General features: G+C 50.6%; 5 protein-coding genes and 1 non-coding gene across 6 annotated transcripts; 1 reads left to right on the plus strand and 5 right to left on the minus strand.

Moving 5' to 3' along the window:
• Positions 1-80: 80 nt before the first annotated feature.
• On the plus strand, positions 81-1,338 carry AGABI2DRAFT_121727 (hypothetical protein; the record flags this gene model as incomplete). Its single annotated transcript, XM_006455748.1, has 2 exons — positions 81-93; positions 158-1,338. 2 exons carry the CDS (start codon positions 81-83, stop codon positions 1,336-1,338), a joined length of 1,194 nt encoding a protein of 397 aa, XP_006455811.1.
• Positions 1,339-5,136: 3,798 nt separating this feature from the next.
• On the minus strand, positions 5,137-5,526 carry AGABI2DRAFT_44527 (hypothetical protein; the record flags this gene model as incomplete). The annotated part of the gene is made up of 1 exon (XM_006455749.1): positions 5,137-5,526. A coding segment is annotated over one exon (390 nt), but the record flags the coding sequence as incomplete, so codon positions are not given.
• A 3,411-nt stretch (positions 5,527-8,937) lies between these two features.
• On the minus strand, positions 8,938-9,189 carry AGABI2DRAFT_76779 (hypothetical protein; the record flags this gene model as incomplete). The annotated part of the gene is made up of 1 exon (XM_006455750.1): positions 8,938-9,189. A coding segment is annotated over one exon (252 nt), but the record flags the coding sequence as incomplete, so codon positions are not given.
• A 129-nt stretch (positions 9,190-9,318) lies between these two features.
• AGABI2DRAFT_76941 (hypothetical protein) lies at positions 9,319-9,681 on the minus strand (the record flags this gene model as incomplete). Its single annotated transcript, XM_006455751.1, has 1 exon — positions 9,319-9,681. A coding segment is annotated over one exon (363 nt), but the record flags the coding sequence as incomplete, so codon positions are not given.
• Positions 9,682-11,903: 2,222 nt separating this feature from the next.
• Positions 11,904-11,976, minus strand: AGABI2DRAFT_t121. Its single transcript has one exon. It is a non-coding gene; the product is annotated as a tRNA-Cys (tRNA).
• A 559-nt stretch (positions 11,977-12,535) lies between these two features.
• On the minus strand, positions 12,536-12,934 carry AGABI2DRAFT_76743 (hypothetical protein; the record flags this gene model as incomplete). The annotated part of the gene is made up of 1 exon (XM_006455752.1): positions 12,536-12,934. One exon carries the CDS (start codon positions 12,932-12,934, stop codon positions 12,536-12,538), a length of 399 nt encoding a protein of 132 aa, XP_006455815.1.
• Positions 12,935-14,040: the final 1,106 nt, after the last annotated feature.

The raw sequence follows: 14,040 nt of genomic DNA on the forward strand, positions 1-14,040 counted from the left end.
CATATTCTAAAACTTTTGCAGGCGGGTTATCTTTCGCTACATGAAAAGACAAACATTATTGACGCCTTCCCCCACCATTCATGGACAACCAATGTCAGTGGTATCCATTCAGCATTCACGGAGAAAATCCCCACTCTCCGTCACATCTTCTCCCCAGCAGTTGTTGCACCTGCCTCCGCAGTTGACGCACCTGCTCCTCGTGTAAATCCGCAGGACACACCGCCACCCGCTGAGTCATCCAAGGCTAAGCCTCCGAAGAAGAAGGTCCGAGTTGAACCGGCTCCACCTTCTGACATCACTCCCTCGGCAACGGCCCCACTCATGGAAGTGGATGAGCCGGCCGCTCCACCTTCAGCGTCTGGGAAGGCGCCCACCAAACCCCTTCCCATACCAAGTTCCAAGCGCGCGCCTCCTCCCTCTAGCACCCCTTCAGTTTCGTTCCGCGCTCCTTCGGCGCCTCGCAAGAGACGCCAAGGCAAGCACACCGCACACGGCGCTTCGCGCCGTGCCATTATCCTGACACCGCCTACCGACTCGCCGGTTACAGCGGCCTCTTTCACTCCCGAGGTTATTAATAACCTCAACAGACTTCTCAAGAGTGACGTCAAGTCTGACGTCATCTTAACGCATGCCTCGGTCGAAGGCAACGGCATCTGCATTGCCGCCTCCCGTGTCCCCTCCCCCGCCGAAATCGCGTTCGTGCTTAAGCACGTTCGGCGGATCTTCCCTAGTCCGAACGTCCCCATCGGCCACTCCCCCATCACGTCGACTTCATATTTGAAGATCGTCGATATTCCTCACGTGCCCGCTTCCCCTAAGGAGTGGGCGCTCAAACAGCACGAGGCGTTTACTAACGCCCTCAACAAATCCCCGGTTGGTGCTTCGCTGGCCAAACTCATCAAACACAAGCCGCGCTTCATGCGTGCCTCCCCTCATTCAGACTCGTGCTGGGCATGGGTCGATATCCACGACACGGTATCGGGCAGCAATGCTCGCACCTACATTTCCAAATTCATGTCCATCAGCGGCACGAACTGTCAAATCAAGGGCGCTCGCCCTCATTCCGGCTCTGTCCACTGCGCTCGTTGCCAGCGGTGGGGTCATCATTCAGACCAGTGTCGTGCCAAGTGTGTGCGCTGCTCCCTTTGCTCCGGCCCCCACACAGAGGCCAACCATCTCAAGTGCGTCGACGTGCGCCAATGCGCAAATTGTACCGCGGCTAAACGCCCAGCGGACAAGCGCTCACATTCCTCTACGGATGCTAAGGTGTGCCCGTTCTGGAAAAATAGGTTCGATCGTGCATGGCTCAAGCGCCAGTTCCCCGCGCGTTCAACTTAAGGAGGACAGACAGCCGTCGCCGGGTTGGGTCGGTGGATTCTGATGGAGAACTGGGAAGGTTGCGTAGCAGTATAGGAGGGAGAACGGTAGTGGTGAGGACAAGACTTTCTGAGGATCTAAAGTTACCTCGAGTATGCCTCAATTTTTCACTTTCATATTTGATACTGTATGTTTGATTCCGCAAAAGGGACTGCAAGTGCTCTAGCGTTCCGGTACTATGTAGGGTGTATTGGCTGACTGCTTGGTTTTATCCCGGGTCCCCTTACGTATGTACCAATATTTCGATTCGTTTTGTTTTCTTTCTTTTTCTTTCTCTCGATAGCGCTTGACCTCGTCGCGCTGGATACATTTGCGTAGAATACTGTAGTTAGGGGCCTCTGTAAACTGGCGAGTGTCGTGACACCCGACGTACGAGTAGTTTTGAAATAAACTTACGTTGATTACAAAAAAAAAAAAAAAAAAAAAAAAAAAACAGCATTGAGATAGGGAACTGACTTCATCTCAGCCTGATCCTCGAGTGAAGGAATAATGTCTGAGAGCTCAGATCCCGGAGCGAGTGGAGTGGAAAGAGGATTAGCATCATCCATATTGAAGCGTTCTAGGAGCTCCTTGATGTAGTGCTCCTGCGAGAGAGAGATGGAGCGAGTAGAAGAGTCCTGAGTGACCTGAATACCCAGCAGAAGTGTGGTAGAGCCGAGATCACGGAGCTTGAAGTGTTTTGAGAGCTCAGTGACTGCCGAAGTCATAGCTGCATCACTCTTCGAGACAAGAGTAATGTCATCAATGAAGATAGGAACAATGACCTTGATGTCACCTTTGGAATAGATGTAGATGGAGCTGTCGGAGCGCAGCCTAGAGTAGCCTATACCCTCAAGAACACTCCGGAGTTTCTTATTCCACTGTCTGGCAGCCTGCTTGAGACCATAGAGCGATTTACGCAGCCGAAAGACCATGTTAGGACTACCAATGTGATAGCCCTCGGGTTGACGCATATAGATCTCCTCTTCAAGTTCTCCATAAGTGAAGGCAGAGGAGATGTCGACTGAGCGCATTTTGTAGCCTTCTCTAGCTGCAAGAGCAACAATGAGGCGTAGTGATGCAGGACGGAATGTAGGGGCAAAGACCTCAGTGAAGTCGAATCCCGGACGTTGGGAATAGCCTTTAGCAACGAGACGAGCCCGGTAGCGCTCAATTGAGCCGTCGGCAAGTCGTTTGACTTTGAACACCCAGCCAGAGTTGACTACCTTCTTGCCTGGAGGCAGTTCCATGAGTTCCCAAGTTCCGTTAGCCTCAAGATTGAATATCTCAGTGTTGCAAGCCTCAGTCCAGCAATCCGAGTCAGGAGACTTCATAGCTAGCCTATAACTCCGGGGATCAGCACCCGAAACAGCTCCAGCAAACTCGACTTCACAGAACTCAGAGTCAGCCAGCAGAGCAGCTTCATCATCCGAGTCAGAGTCATTACCAGTTAAGTCAGGTTGTTTGAGCTTCCACCACTGACCAGGAGGCTTCCGAACTCGCCCAGTACGTCTAGGAAAGTGAGGGGGCTCAAGGGGCGCTCCGGCAGTAGGAGGAGTGACTGGGAGAGGTGCATGGATTTGTGGAGGTGTGACTGGCAGAATCACGGGAGGAATTACTGGAGGAATCAACGGGAGAGGTGGTAAAGGTAGAACTGGCTTCTCTTCAGGAGGAACTGAAGCGGACGGAGTGGGAGTCTTAGGACGAGCAGGAGGGAAGTGATTATCACCCCCTTCATCCTGTAGAGGTGGCAGTCCCGAGTATGACGATGTATCATTAGGAATTGGTAGTGACTCTGGTGTGCAGGCAAATGACGGGACAGCCTCGAGTTGGGCTTTAGAAGTGCCCGGAAAGTATCTCTCGTCGAAATCAGCCCTCTCGGAGATCACGGTTCGCTTAGTGACTGGGTTGTAGAACTTCCAGCCTTTGTAGACAGCCGGATAGCCTATAAAGACACACTTCTCGTAGTGAGGCTGAAGAGAATTGCGCTTATCTCGTTGTACATGGACATAGGAAGTGCACCCCCAGACCCGGAGATGCGAGACATCAGGTTTTCGCTTATAGAAAGCTTGGAAGGGAGTAGTGCCCGAAAGCGAAGCAGTAGGGAGCATATTCCAGACATGGACCATAAACGAGATACATTCACCCCAGAAAGACCCAGGTAGCCGAGATTCCGAGAGCATAGCAGTGATCCTCTCTCCCATAGTCCTATTAGCACGTTCTGCAAGTCCATTCTGTTGAGGCCGGTTCCGAGTCGAGTGACGTCTCTCGATGCCAGCAAGCTCAGTAAAGCTTTTGAAAGCATTAGACATGTATTCACCTCCCTTGTCATCCTGTAGAGCCCGCAGTTTGACTCCGAGTTGAGTCTCGGCCCAAGATTTGTAGACTTTGAAGGCTTCAAATGCCTCTGACTTAGCTTTGAGCAGATAGACTGCCCGGAAACGCGTCGCGTCGTCAATAAAGGTGATCCAGTACTTGTAGCCTGAGTGTGAAGCGACCGGAAGCGGTCCGTGAAGATCTGAATGCACTAGCTCGAGAGGAGAGTGATTGTGATTCAAAGAGGAGGGAAAAGGAAGAGAATGCATCTTGCCAGCCAGACACGGCTCACAGATAGAGTCAGGGGACGAGTTAGACTCGAGTTTGAGCCCAGAAACAAGGTCCTTACTGATCATAGACTTCACATCAGCGTAGTTGTGATGAATGAAGCGGCGATGCCACAGCGAGAGGTCAACCGGAAGGGTAGAGACAGAGAAAGCAGTCTCAGAAGTCACAGTTGAGCCGTCGAGCTCAGCAGAGTTGTTGGAATGAATAGTGGCCGTGAAAAGCGATGTGCCCTTGTATTTGAAGTCAATAGAGTGAGAGGAGATAGTGATATTGAAGCCCTTGTTACGGGCAAGGTATAGACATGATAACAGATTGCTCCGGAGAGCCGGGACATGCAGAACTCTAGTCAACTCGACTGCTCTGACCACCTTTCCATTCACAACTGGCTCAAAGACTACAGATCCCACCCCCAAAGAATAGACAATGGAGTTGTCAGCTAGTCGGATGGGGATTTTGTGACTGGTATATGACTTGAACCAGTGCCGGTGAGGGGTCATATGAGAAGTGACCCCTGTATTGTTAGAGTGAGCAAGCAGTCTATACTTGGTTGTTGATGGACTTAGATATATGCAGACGAGTTTAGTCACATGATAGCTTAGTCATGTATGGTTGAACTTCCCTGTGGACGCTTCAGAGGCCCTTAGCTTCTTACAGTCTGTCCACAGGTGAGTACAAGTTATTAGAACTCAATACAGCTTCTTACAGTCTGTCCACAGTTTGTCATTGGGATTGCTCAGTCAGTTCCTATCCGTTTGACTCGCTTCTAGGCTTGTTAGGATCGCCACTGCAACCGCTATCGTTCTACGTTTAACATGTATCTGCAAGCCAGTAGAAGTCAGCATCGAGCTGGAGAGGTGTAGAAGGTGAGGGAGAAGGTGAGGGATGAGGGGTACTTGCATTACCAGCAAACTCGGTGACTCTCTGCGCTTTTTCGAGAGCCTGAGTCGAGCTAGAGCTCCCAGACTCTTCCTGAGCCTTGTTAGCCCTCTTGTACGGAGTTCTAGGCTTTTGTGCGTCCTCCTGAGCCCGTGACTTTGCTCTCTCGAAGGTTTTGCATTCAGAGAACTTGTGGCCCTCTCTCCCGCAGAAATCGCAGGTTTTCGTCGCAAATTGGGAGCCAGAGCGAGCTGCAAGAGCCTGGGAGGTCCCAGAGGCGTCCTGAGCGCGTTTTCGACGTTGTAGGTCCTCAGTGACAAAGGCCTGGTGGACTGTAGTCTTGTCCAGCTTATCCATAAGCAATAGAGACGACGTGAAGCCGGAAAACTCGTCCGGGAGCGCTCTAATGAGAGCCATAGAGGCTAGCTCATCATCTAGCTGCTCTAGAGTGAAGGAAGAGGGGCGGAGTTCCTTGATTTTTCGTTTAGAGCTCTCTACTCTGTTGATAAGGGATTGGAGGGATTCCTCCTCGAGTTTTCGGATGGAAAAGAGGTCATCATAGGCATTGAAACGCATTCCAGCCCTTTTCTGTCGATGTACAGCCTCTAGAGCCTCCCACATCTTCACAGGACCGTCCTGGATGCCCTGGAAGTGAATTCTCTGCTCCTGCTCCACTGTGGGGTTGACTTCGAGTTCGAGAGGGGATATGTTGCCGAGAGATGGAGGGAGAGTTTCGAGTAACGGAAATAAGTTTTCGATGAGAGAAATTAATAAGATTGAATTAAGCTGAGTTGAGGATACAGGAATGAGATTGAGAGCAAGAAATGAGATGCCTAACTACGAATTATGAGGCAGTTTATATAGGTTTTACTCTAGGTCCAAGCACGAGTGGCATGAGCCACCAAAAACATAACAAGAAAACAAGAAAAACCCGCCGAGTGCACCAGTGCACGCCGATGGTCGACGCGTCATCAGCGTGTGAGCGTGCACGGTCCACGCGTCGTGCACTCTGATGCTCTTTCCCCTTCTAGCCGAGCCACTTCCCCCACATCTCCCCCTTTCTTTCTAAGTGTGACGTCCTCGTCACTCCCTTTCCGACTCATCTTCTTCTTCTGCTATGCTGGCTATGTCTTCTCCGTTGATGAACTCCGTGATTTCAAGATATTTGTGCGAGCGAGGGTGATAGGGGATGAGACGAAAGGCAGCAAATTTGAGTTTTGAAATTGCTCCGTTGACTTCGGCAAGTATATAGGCCCTACTGTGAAGTCGTTTGATAACTACCATAGGTCCGAAATAGTGTGGTTTGCATTTACGGCCGACCTCGGGTTCAATTTTCTTGTTGAGCACTAAGACCAATTCACCGATTTTGAAGTCGTAGTCCCGAATCCGATGCTCATTCTTCTTTGTGAAGTCTTGAATGGATGTATAGCGAGCTGAAAGAACACGATCATGAATCATGGCTAAATCCTCATCTCGTTTTTGAAGTGAACGTGCACGTGTAGCGACTAAGTCAGAGTCCGAGAGAGGGGATGTGATAGCAGGTGCCAAGAACGTCGCCTCAGAGATGTCGAACGGGAGAAGTGGTTCTATTCCATGAACAGCGTAATATGGTGTCAAACCGGTGGATCTCCTAGTTGTCACCCGGTCAGCCCAGAAGATGTAAGGTGCGTATTCCGGCCATTTTTTGATTTCTCCTGCGCAAAGCTTTACTAATCCATCCCTGATAGGTCGATGCGCCGTTTCCACGATACCGTTTGACTGTGAGTTATAGGCTGAGATTCTGATGTGATGGATATGATAACGTTTTGCTAGCCATTCGAGTGCCGCGACGTAGGGAGTGCCGTTATCGGTTACGATTTCTTCGAGTGCCCCCCATCTACATAATATCTCTTCGAAAATAAACTTTCCGAGCGTTTTCCCTGTTTCCTTCGTCAACATTCTCCATTCAACCCATCCTGTTAGACTATCTCGTGCTTGAACGATATATTTATAACCGTGAGCCGACGGCATGTGCATAGTGTCGATGTGAGCTTTTCTGAAAAGTGGTGCTGGAATTTGAACGGTTGGGGGCATGACTACGTTCTCGAGTGAACGGATTTGGCAAGCATGGCACGTTGAAACAAACCAACGAACATCATCCTCGATATCGGGCCACCAGAATCGGTCCAGCAATGTTCGTCGCGTAGCATAAAAGCCCCTATGACCTAATTGATCATGTGCCTCAACCAACAACGAGTAACGTCTTCTATTGTCTTGCACGACTTGTTGATGCCTTCCCTTATTCTCCTTCTTCCACATTCCGTCTCCTTTCACGAAGAACTTGCCCGCATACTTGATGAATCCTTGCCGTTCTTTCCCTGTGAGTTCTTCTGGTAACTTCATTGTTCCCAAGAATATTCTGACCCTCTCTAACTTCTCATCTTTTTCCTCCAATTTCCCTTTTTGTTTTTCCAAATATTCGTCGTATCCTTCATGTTGTTCTTCTTTCCCTTCTCCCCCTTTCTTTCCGCTAGTGACGTCCTCGTCACTCGATGTTGACAAAACCTGTACTCTCTTCTCAGTTTCCCAGCCTCCTGCAACCCATACACCACAACCTAGTACGTCGTCAACCCAGTCTTCCGCCTCCTCTATGCCTTCTCCTAACAGTTCTCCCTCTTCTTCCGCTGCTCTCCTCCTTGATAGACCATCCGGACCTTTATGTTTCACTCCCGGAACGTGTACAAGCTCAAAATCAAACATCACGATAGCCGAAATCCATCGATTCATCGCAGCGTTTGGATGAAGATCAGGTTTGTTCAACATTCCCTTTATGTATGCTGCATCGACTTCGACAACTAACTTCTTCGATCCAATTATCCAGAGCTTTGTTGCGTTGAGCACACGAAAGAGGCCGTATAATTCAAGCTTCGACTGTGAGTAACGAGAAATTCTTTCGTTCCATGCAATTGATCCAAAGCGAGCAGGCCTCCGACGTTTGTTTTCATCCAGTTGGGCAAGAATGAAACCAACTGCAATAACTGATGTGTCGACCGATAAGATGACGTCGAAAGGGAGTGAATGGTCAATCGGCCGAATTGCTTCACAGGTAGCTACCCGTTTCTTCATCGCCTCCATCGCTAACTTTTGTTTCTCTCCCCAAGTAAATTCCTCCTTCGTCACTCGAGTAAGCTTTGTTAATGGATCCACCACCTCTGCAAAGTTCTTAATCCAATTCCTCACTGTCCCTGCCATTCCTAGAAATCCCCGTACCTCCGAAACGTTCCTACATTCTGGCAACTTCAAGACTTTCTCCACCGTTGTAGCATCTGGCTCTTGTCCCTCGTACGTGCATTTTCTTCCAACAACAATGATTTCTGGCTGACAAAGTTGAAGTTTCTTTGCTGATACTGTAGCTCCTGCATGAACAAGATGATGGAGGACACGGTTCAGATCGACGGCGTGCTCCCAAACAAAACGACGGATGTTTGAGTTCTCGGGGATAGTCTCGTAAGTTCCATCTGGTTTCTCATAGCGTGATTTCGGTCCTAACAGGGTGATGTCATCTAAGAAGTTTGGTGCCCTATCAGTTTCGTGCTGGAGTATGAATGCGACGTCGTTGTGGAAGATACCGACTGAACCAGTCCATCCCTGGGGAAGAACTGTCAAACGCATGGTGCCGAGGGGGGTATCAAAGGTGGTGTAGTCACGAGATTCCTCAGCCAATGTACGATGATCGTATCCGACAAACAAGTCCAGTCCCGAATAGATGGCTCGAGCAGCACATTGCTCTGCGTAAAGATAGACGAGAGGTGGTTCCTGGGAGTCCCGAATGGTGACTGCATTGAGGGGTGTTAAGTTATGAACGATGCGAACGTTTCCATCTTTCTTGGCGACAGTAAACCATTGGTGGCGGTAGGAACTGTATGAAGGTTCATAAACTCCTGACTCGACTTTCTTGCGTACAAGATCAATGACTTTCTCTCGGATTCCAGGAGGAATTGGTAACAATTTTCGGGTCCATGGAACATGTTCCTGAACAGGTATTTTCACCGGTGAGAAATATTCGTCTCGAAACCTTCCTTTTTCTGTTTCATCCCAGGCTAACCCTTTTTCATTCATCAACAGCACTCTTGCCACCAACTTCTTTTCTTCCTCCCACAAAAACTCCCTCGAGAACAATCCAAGTTGATCCATCCGCTCCTGCGTCAAACGAAGTCCTGGTGAAAATTTTGGTGGGAATGGTGATATCTTCGGTAAGGTTTCCAATGGGTCTTCGGGAAATTTTCGAATGATCCTGATATCGCTAGGCATGGTTCCTGGTACTGGCCGTACCTTGTTGGCCACTTTCTTGTATGCGAGACATTGGGCTTCCATGTCGTACATGAACGTATCTCCAAGAATTGTTTCTGTGAGCGAATTTTCTCCTCCTTCCATCTCCAGCCTCTTTCCTCCCCACGTCATTCCTCCCAACACTGCTAATCCTGCTTTCATCTTCCCAGGTTTCCGCTCTCTTGTCAACACCACCACCTTCTTCTCTTCTCCTGGATCCGTTATAACCACCTCCATACTACCGTCTTCCCGTTCCACTTTTCCCAATTTTACTCCCTTCTGCCACGGTCTTCCTAACAGCAAACGATACGGCGCTCTCGGTACCACAAATGCATGTGCGTAGGTCTTCACACCTCCTACCTCCAGCTCTAGATATTCCACACAGCCTAACATTGCCTCCTTTTCTCCATTCGCAGTCTGCATCATCATTCGACGTTCCTTGTTTAATTCAGCTCCCAACTCCTGTCGTAAGTCTTCCCGCAGAATAACAATCTCCGATCCTTCATCTAGTAACCCATACTCTTTCTGCTTCCCCATAATAGTTACTTCCACTTCTCAAAGTGGTGTCGAAAACACCACTGTATCCGGCGTAGTGATGAGCGCTGAGCTGGCCACAGGTGCTTTCTGGGTTCGAGTATTCTCCACCATGTGTTTACGAAGGTCCCCGCTAAGTGATAACAGATCCCGTACTTTGATATTTGGTACCTTGACGTCAAGGATTTGTTTCAGCATTTGTTGGGCAGCCTCCGGGTCTGCAATCTTGGACTCAAAACGATAAGCCGGTTCTATCATCTTCCTTTCCACTTCTCCACTCCTATCACTGTTAGTCCTTTTCCCATTGTCTTTCTTCTCGCCTTCGCTACTCTTTTTCTGAGCTCTGGTCGTTACAAAACCATCCGCCTCCCCTTCATCCTTGACTTCTTCTACCTCCACAATAGCTCCCCAAACCATCTTTTCTTCTTCTACTGCCCCAACAAAAGAGTTGACGGCTGTTGATATTTGCGTCATGTGTGGTGGGATGTCTCGAATGCCTAATTTTATATCAATCGCCGCCTTGAGTCCTGCTGTGTTACGTTCGATGCGACTCCCATCTGCATGTGCGTAGTATCCGTTTGTTTGTCTGATAACTCTGCCCAGCCTGACATATTTGTTAGAGTGAGCAAGCAGTCTACAAGTGTAGTTGGTGGACTTAGATATATGCGGACGAGTTTAGTCACATGATAGCTTAGTCATGTATGGTTGAACTTCCCTGTGGACGCTTCAGAGGCCTTAGCTTCTTACAGTCTGTCCACAGGTGAGTACAAGTTATTAGAACTCAATATAGCTTCTTACAGTCTGTCCACAGTTGACCTTGGGATTGCTCAGTCAGTTCCTGTCCGTTCGCCTCGTTTCTAGGACCGTTAGACTCGCCACTGCGTCGCGTACATTCTACGTTCAACAGGCTATGGGCCCCGGCTTCTAACGCTTAGAAAACGACTATTACTTTATCAACCTCAACTCTTCTCACTTATCTTCCTATCTCTATCAACTTCTATCGCTTCCCCTGCCCTCAAATCGACGTCTATGGCCTTGCAATCGCGCACACATGCTCCCTATGCCTGGGACACCATTTCGACGCGCTTTGGCGCGTCTCCGACGCGTCTGAGAGCCTCTACATCGACCACAACTCCCTCTGGCAGCCATACACCCTCTCCACACTCTCTGGGACCGATTTCCGGCCCTAAGAACGCGTCAATCGCTTGTTCCTTTTGTGGGAGGGTAGGGCACATGTCTAGGAGGTGCAGGAAGCGAAAGAACACGAAAGAACGCGCTCAGGAGCGCTCCAGACTGCCTGGAACATCTAAAAGTAATGTCAAAGGGCCACTTGGCCATCTGAGTGGGATAGGTGCAGCTCTTCCAGCTGTCAAGACACCACCCACTCCTCCTGGGGATGTTTCTACTGGTTCTGGCTCTCCTGGCTCTGATATTCCACTGAGAGCATCCGCTCTTGGTGCTTATTCCTCTCCCTCATCCTCTCCCTCATCCTCTTCCTCACCATCATCACCACTACAGCTTGATGCTGACTTTTTCTGGCTGGCTGATACTGGTGCTACATCCCACATGACTCCTCACCGCCATTGGTTCAAATCCTACTCCCCTCATCGTATCCCTATCCGCCTTGCTGATAACTCTACTGTCTATTCAGCTGGTGTAGGGTCTGTTGTCTTTCAACCGGTGGTGAATGGAAAAGAGACTAGAGCGGTTGAGTTTACGAGAGTCCTTCATGTTCCTGACCTCAGGAGTAATCTCTTATCATGTCTCTACCTTGCCCGACACAAGGGCTTCAATATCACTATCTCTGCTCATTCCATTGACTTCAAATACCAAGGGAGAACACTTTTCACGGCCACTATCCATTCCAACAACTCTGCTGAGCTCGACGGCTCAACTGTGACTTCTGAGACTGCTTTCTCTGTCTCTACTCTTCCAGTTGACCTCTCGCTATGGCACCGTCGCTTCATTCATCACAACTACGCTGATGTGAAGTCTATGATCAGTAAGAACCTTGTTTCCGGGCTCAAACTCGAGTCCAACTCGTCCCCTGACTCTATCTGTGAGCCGTGTCTGGCTGGCAAGATGCATTCTCTTCCTTTTCCCTCTTCTTTGAATCACAATCGCTCTCCTCTCGAGCTAGTGCATTCAGATCTTCACGGACCGCTCCCAGTCGCTTCACACTCAGGCTACAAGTACTGGATCACCTTCATGTCAAGATAGAAAAGTGACCACACCAGGGTTTGAACCTGGGACCATCCCAATTGCACTAGGAAGCTCTAACCACTGAGCTATATGATCTTGGTATATAGTAGCTAAGATGTTATAGATATACATCTTAGGCCTAGAGGTGGAACCCACGACTGAGGGCCTGCTGCAGGGGCTGAGGCACAGTACAGATTATGTGAGAGCACAGAGCTCCGAACTGTCAGGTGACTTGTCCTGTCTTTTTTTTTTTTTTTTTTTTTTTTTTTTGTAATCAAGTGGCTGTTCGAGCCTTCTATTCCAGCGATATAAGTACATGCGAACACTATGTACAACGTGCTGAGAATAAGGTTGCCATGACGCGTTACCAAGAGAAAAAGAAAAACATATCCTGCGCGACGAGGTCAAGCGCTAGCGTAGAGAAGAAGAAAAAATAAAAGTTCGATCGAAAAAGAGTGGTACATGCTTATGCGGCCCCGGAAACATGTCGCAGTCGAACACAGACCATAGTACGTACCGGAACGCGAGACTGAAATATAATCAGGCGGAAAATAGACATAGAAAATGAAAATGAAAGTTGGGAGGCCGTTAGGCTACTAACCCCGAAACGCGTTTTGACGCGCGCTGATTACTTCTTAGGGAATTGGGTCCTCGCTTAACGCTGCTCGAATCGGTTCTGCCAGAACGGACACGAAGTGTCCATTGCAGAGTGGTCGCGCTTCGTCTTGCCTGCCGCACAGCAGTTGACGCAAGACCGGGCGTCGGGGTCGCGCTTGGAATGGGCGCAGTAAATGGGGTGGGCGTCCTCGGAGTGGGGAAGCCCGCAGAGGGGGCAGCGGATGCCTTTGGAACGGCATACCGAAGAGTGATGGCCCCACCTCATGCACCGAGTGCACAAAGCGGAACCGGGCCGGGGTGCTGCGCCTCGGATTTGACAGTTTCGACCGCCGATGACGATCGTTTTGTTGATGAAAGAGCGGGCCGAAGTGCCCGCTACGGAATCGTGAATGTCAACCCACGCGACACAAGTGTCACTGTGGGCTGATGTCCGCATGAAGCGGACGGCGTGCTTGAGGACGGCGGATAACTCCTTTCCGACTGGCGAGATTGCAAGCGCTGTGCTGAAGGCGCTGCGTTGGGCGGACTGCCAAGTCTTCGGCTCGGCGGGGATCATGGGTACGTCGATTACTTTGAGGAAAGAAGTCGAGGTGACGGGGGATGATTTGATGGGCACGATGCCCGCGACGGTGACGAGACGCCGTATGTGTTTGAGCACACATGCGGTCTCGGAGGAGTTAAGGACTCGGCTCGCGGCAATGAATATGCCGGATCCGGAGTCCTCGGAGTGCTCGAGAATGACGTCAGAACTGACGTCATCCTTGAGGTGTTGGTTGATCTCGGCCAGCATGGCCGGGGACACGTGGGCAGCACGGATAGAGGATCCGGCCGGGGGAGTGAGGTGCACGCCGCGACGCGAAGCGCCGTGGCACGTGTGACGGGCCCTACGTTTTTTGCCCGAAGGCTTGGACGCAGGGGTGGTGGGGGCGGGAGCCGCGAAAGCGGCGGGAGCCTGGGGGCGGGGCGGAGGTCGTTGCGGAGGGGGACGGCGTGCAGCGGCCTTGGCGTAAGAGTTATTCTTGGGGAGGACAGGGTCCTTCCCAAAAACGGGTGGCTGGGGTGGAGGAGGGGGGGTCGGCTGTGCCGGCTTCGCCTTCTTAGATTTCCTCGGGGTCATGTCCATGTCGGCCGACGGAGACCGTGGCCGAGGGGTGGCTGTACCCGAGGGAGTAGGAGGGGGCGGGGTTGACTCGAATGCCCGTGGGGGCGGATCGACCGAGCCGATAATCTTCGCGAGCTGCTCAGAAAATGAGCCGATGCCCGCGACGGAGGAGGTTTTGTATCCATCAAGATCGCGCCGCTTGATGAGTACATGTGCCGCCCGCAGTATACAGTCCGTAAACGGCGCATACAGCGGGTGTTCGGGCTCGATGTCGTCAAGCATGACAATCGAGGTGTTGACAAGCTTGAGCATTCCCTTCTGACCAGCGGTCAGAGTACGGGAACGCCCAGTGGAAGGGGTGGAGGTAGGAGCCGGTGTCGGGGTCGACGGAAACGGCGTCGGGGAGCGGTTATCCAACGGGACGGGGACCGAAGTGTAGG

The sequence above is a fragment of the Agaricus bisporus genome (assembly GCF_000300575.1).
Source record: "Agaricus bisporus var. bisporus H97 unplaced genomic scaffold AGABI2scaffold_11, whole genome shotgun sequence".
Lineage (NCBI taxonomy): Eukaryota > Fungi > Basidiomycota > Agaricomycetes > Agaricales > Agaricaceae > Agaricus > Agaricus bisporus.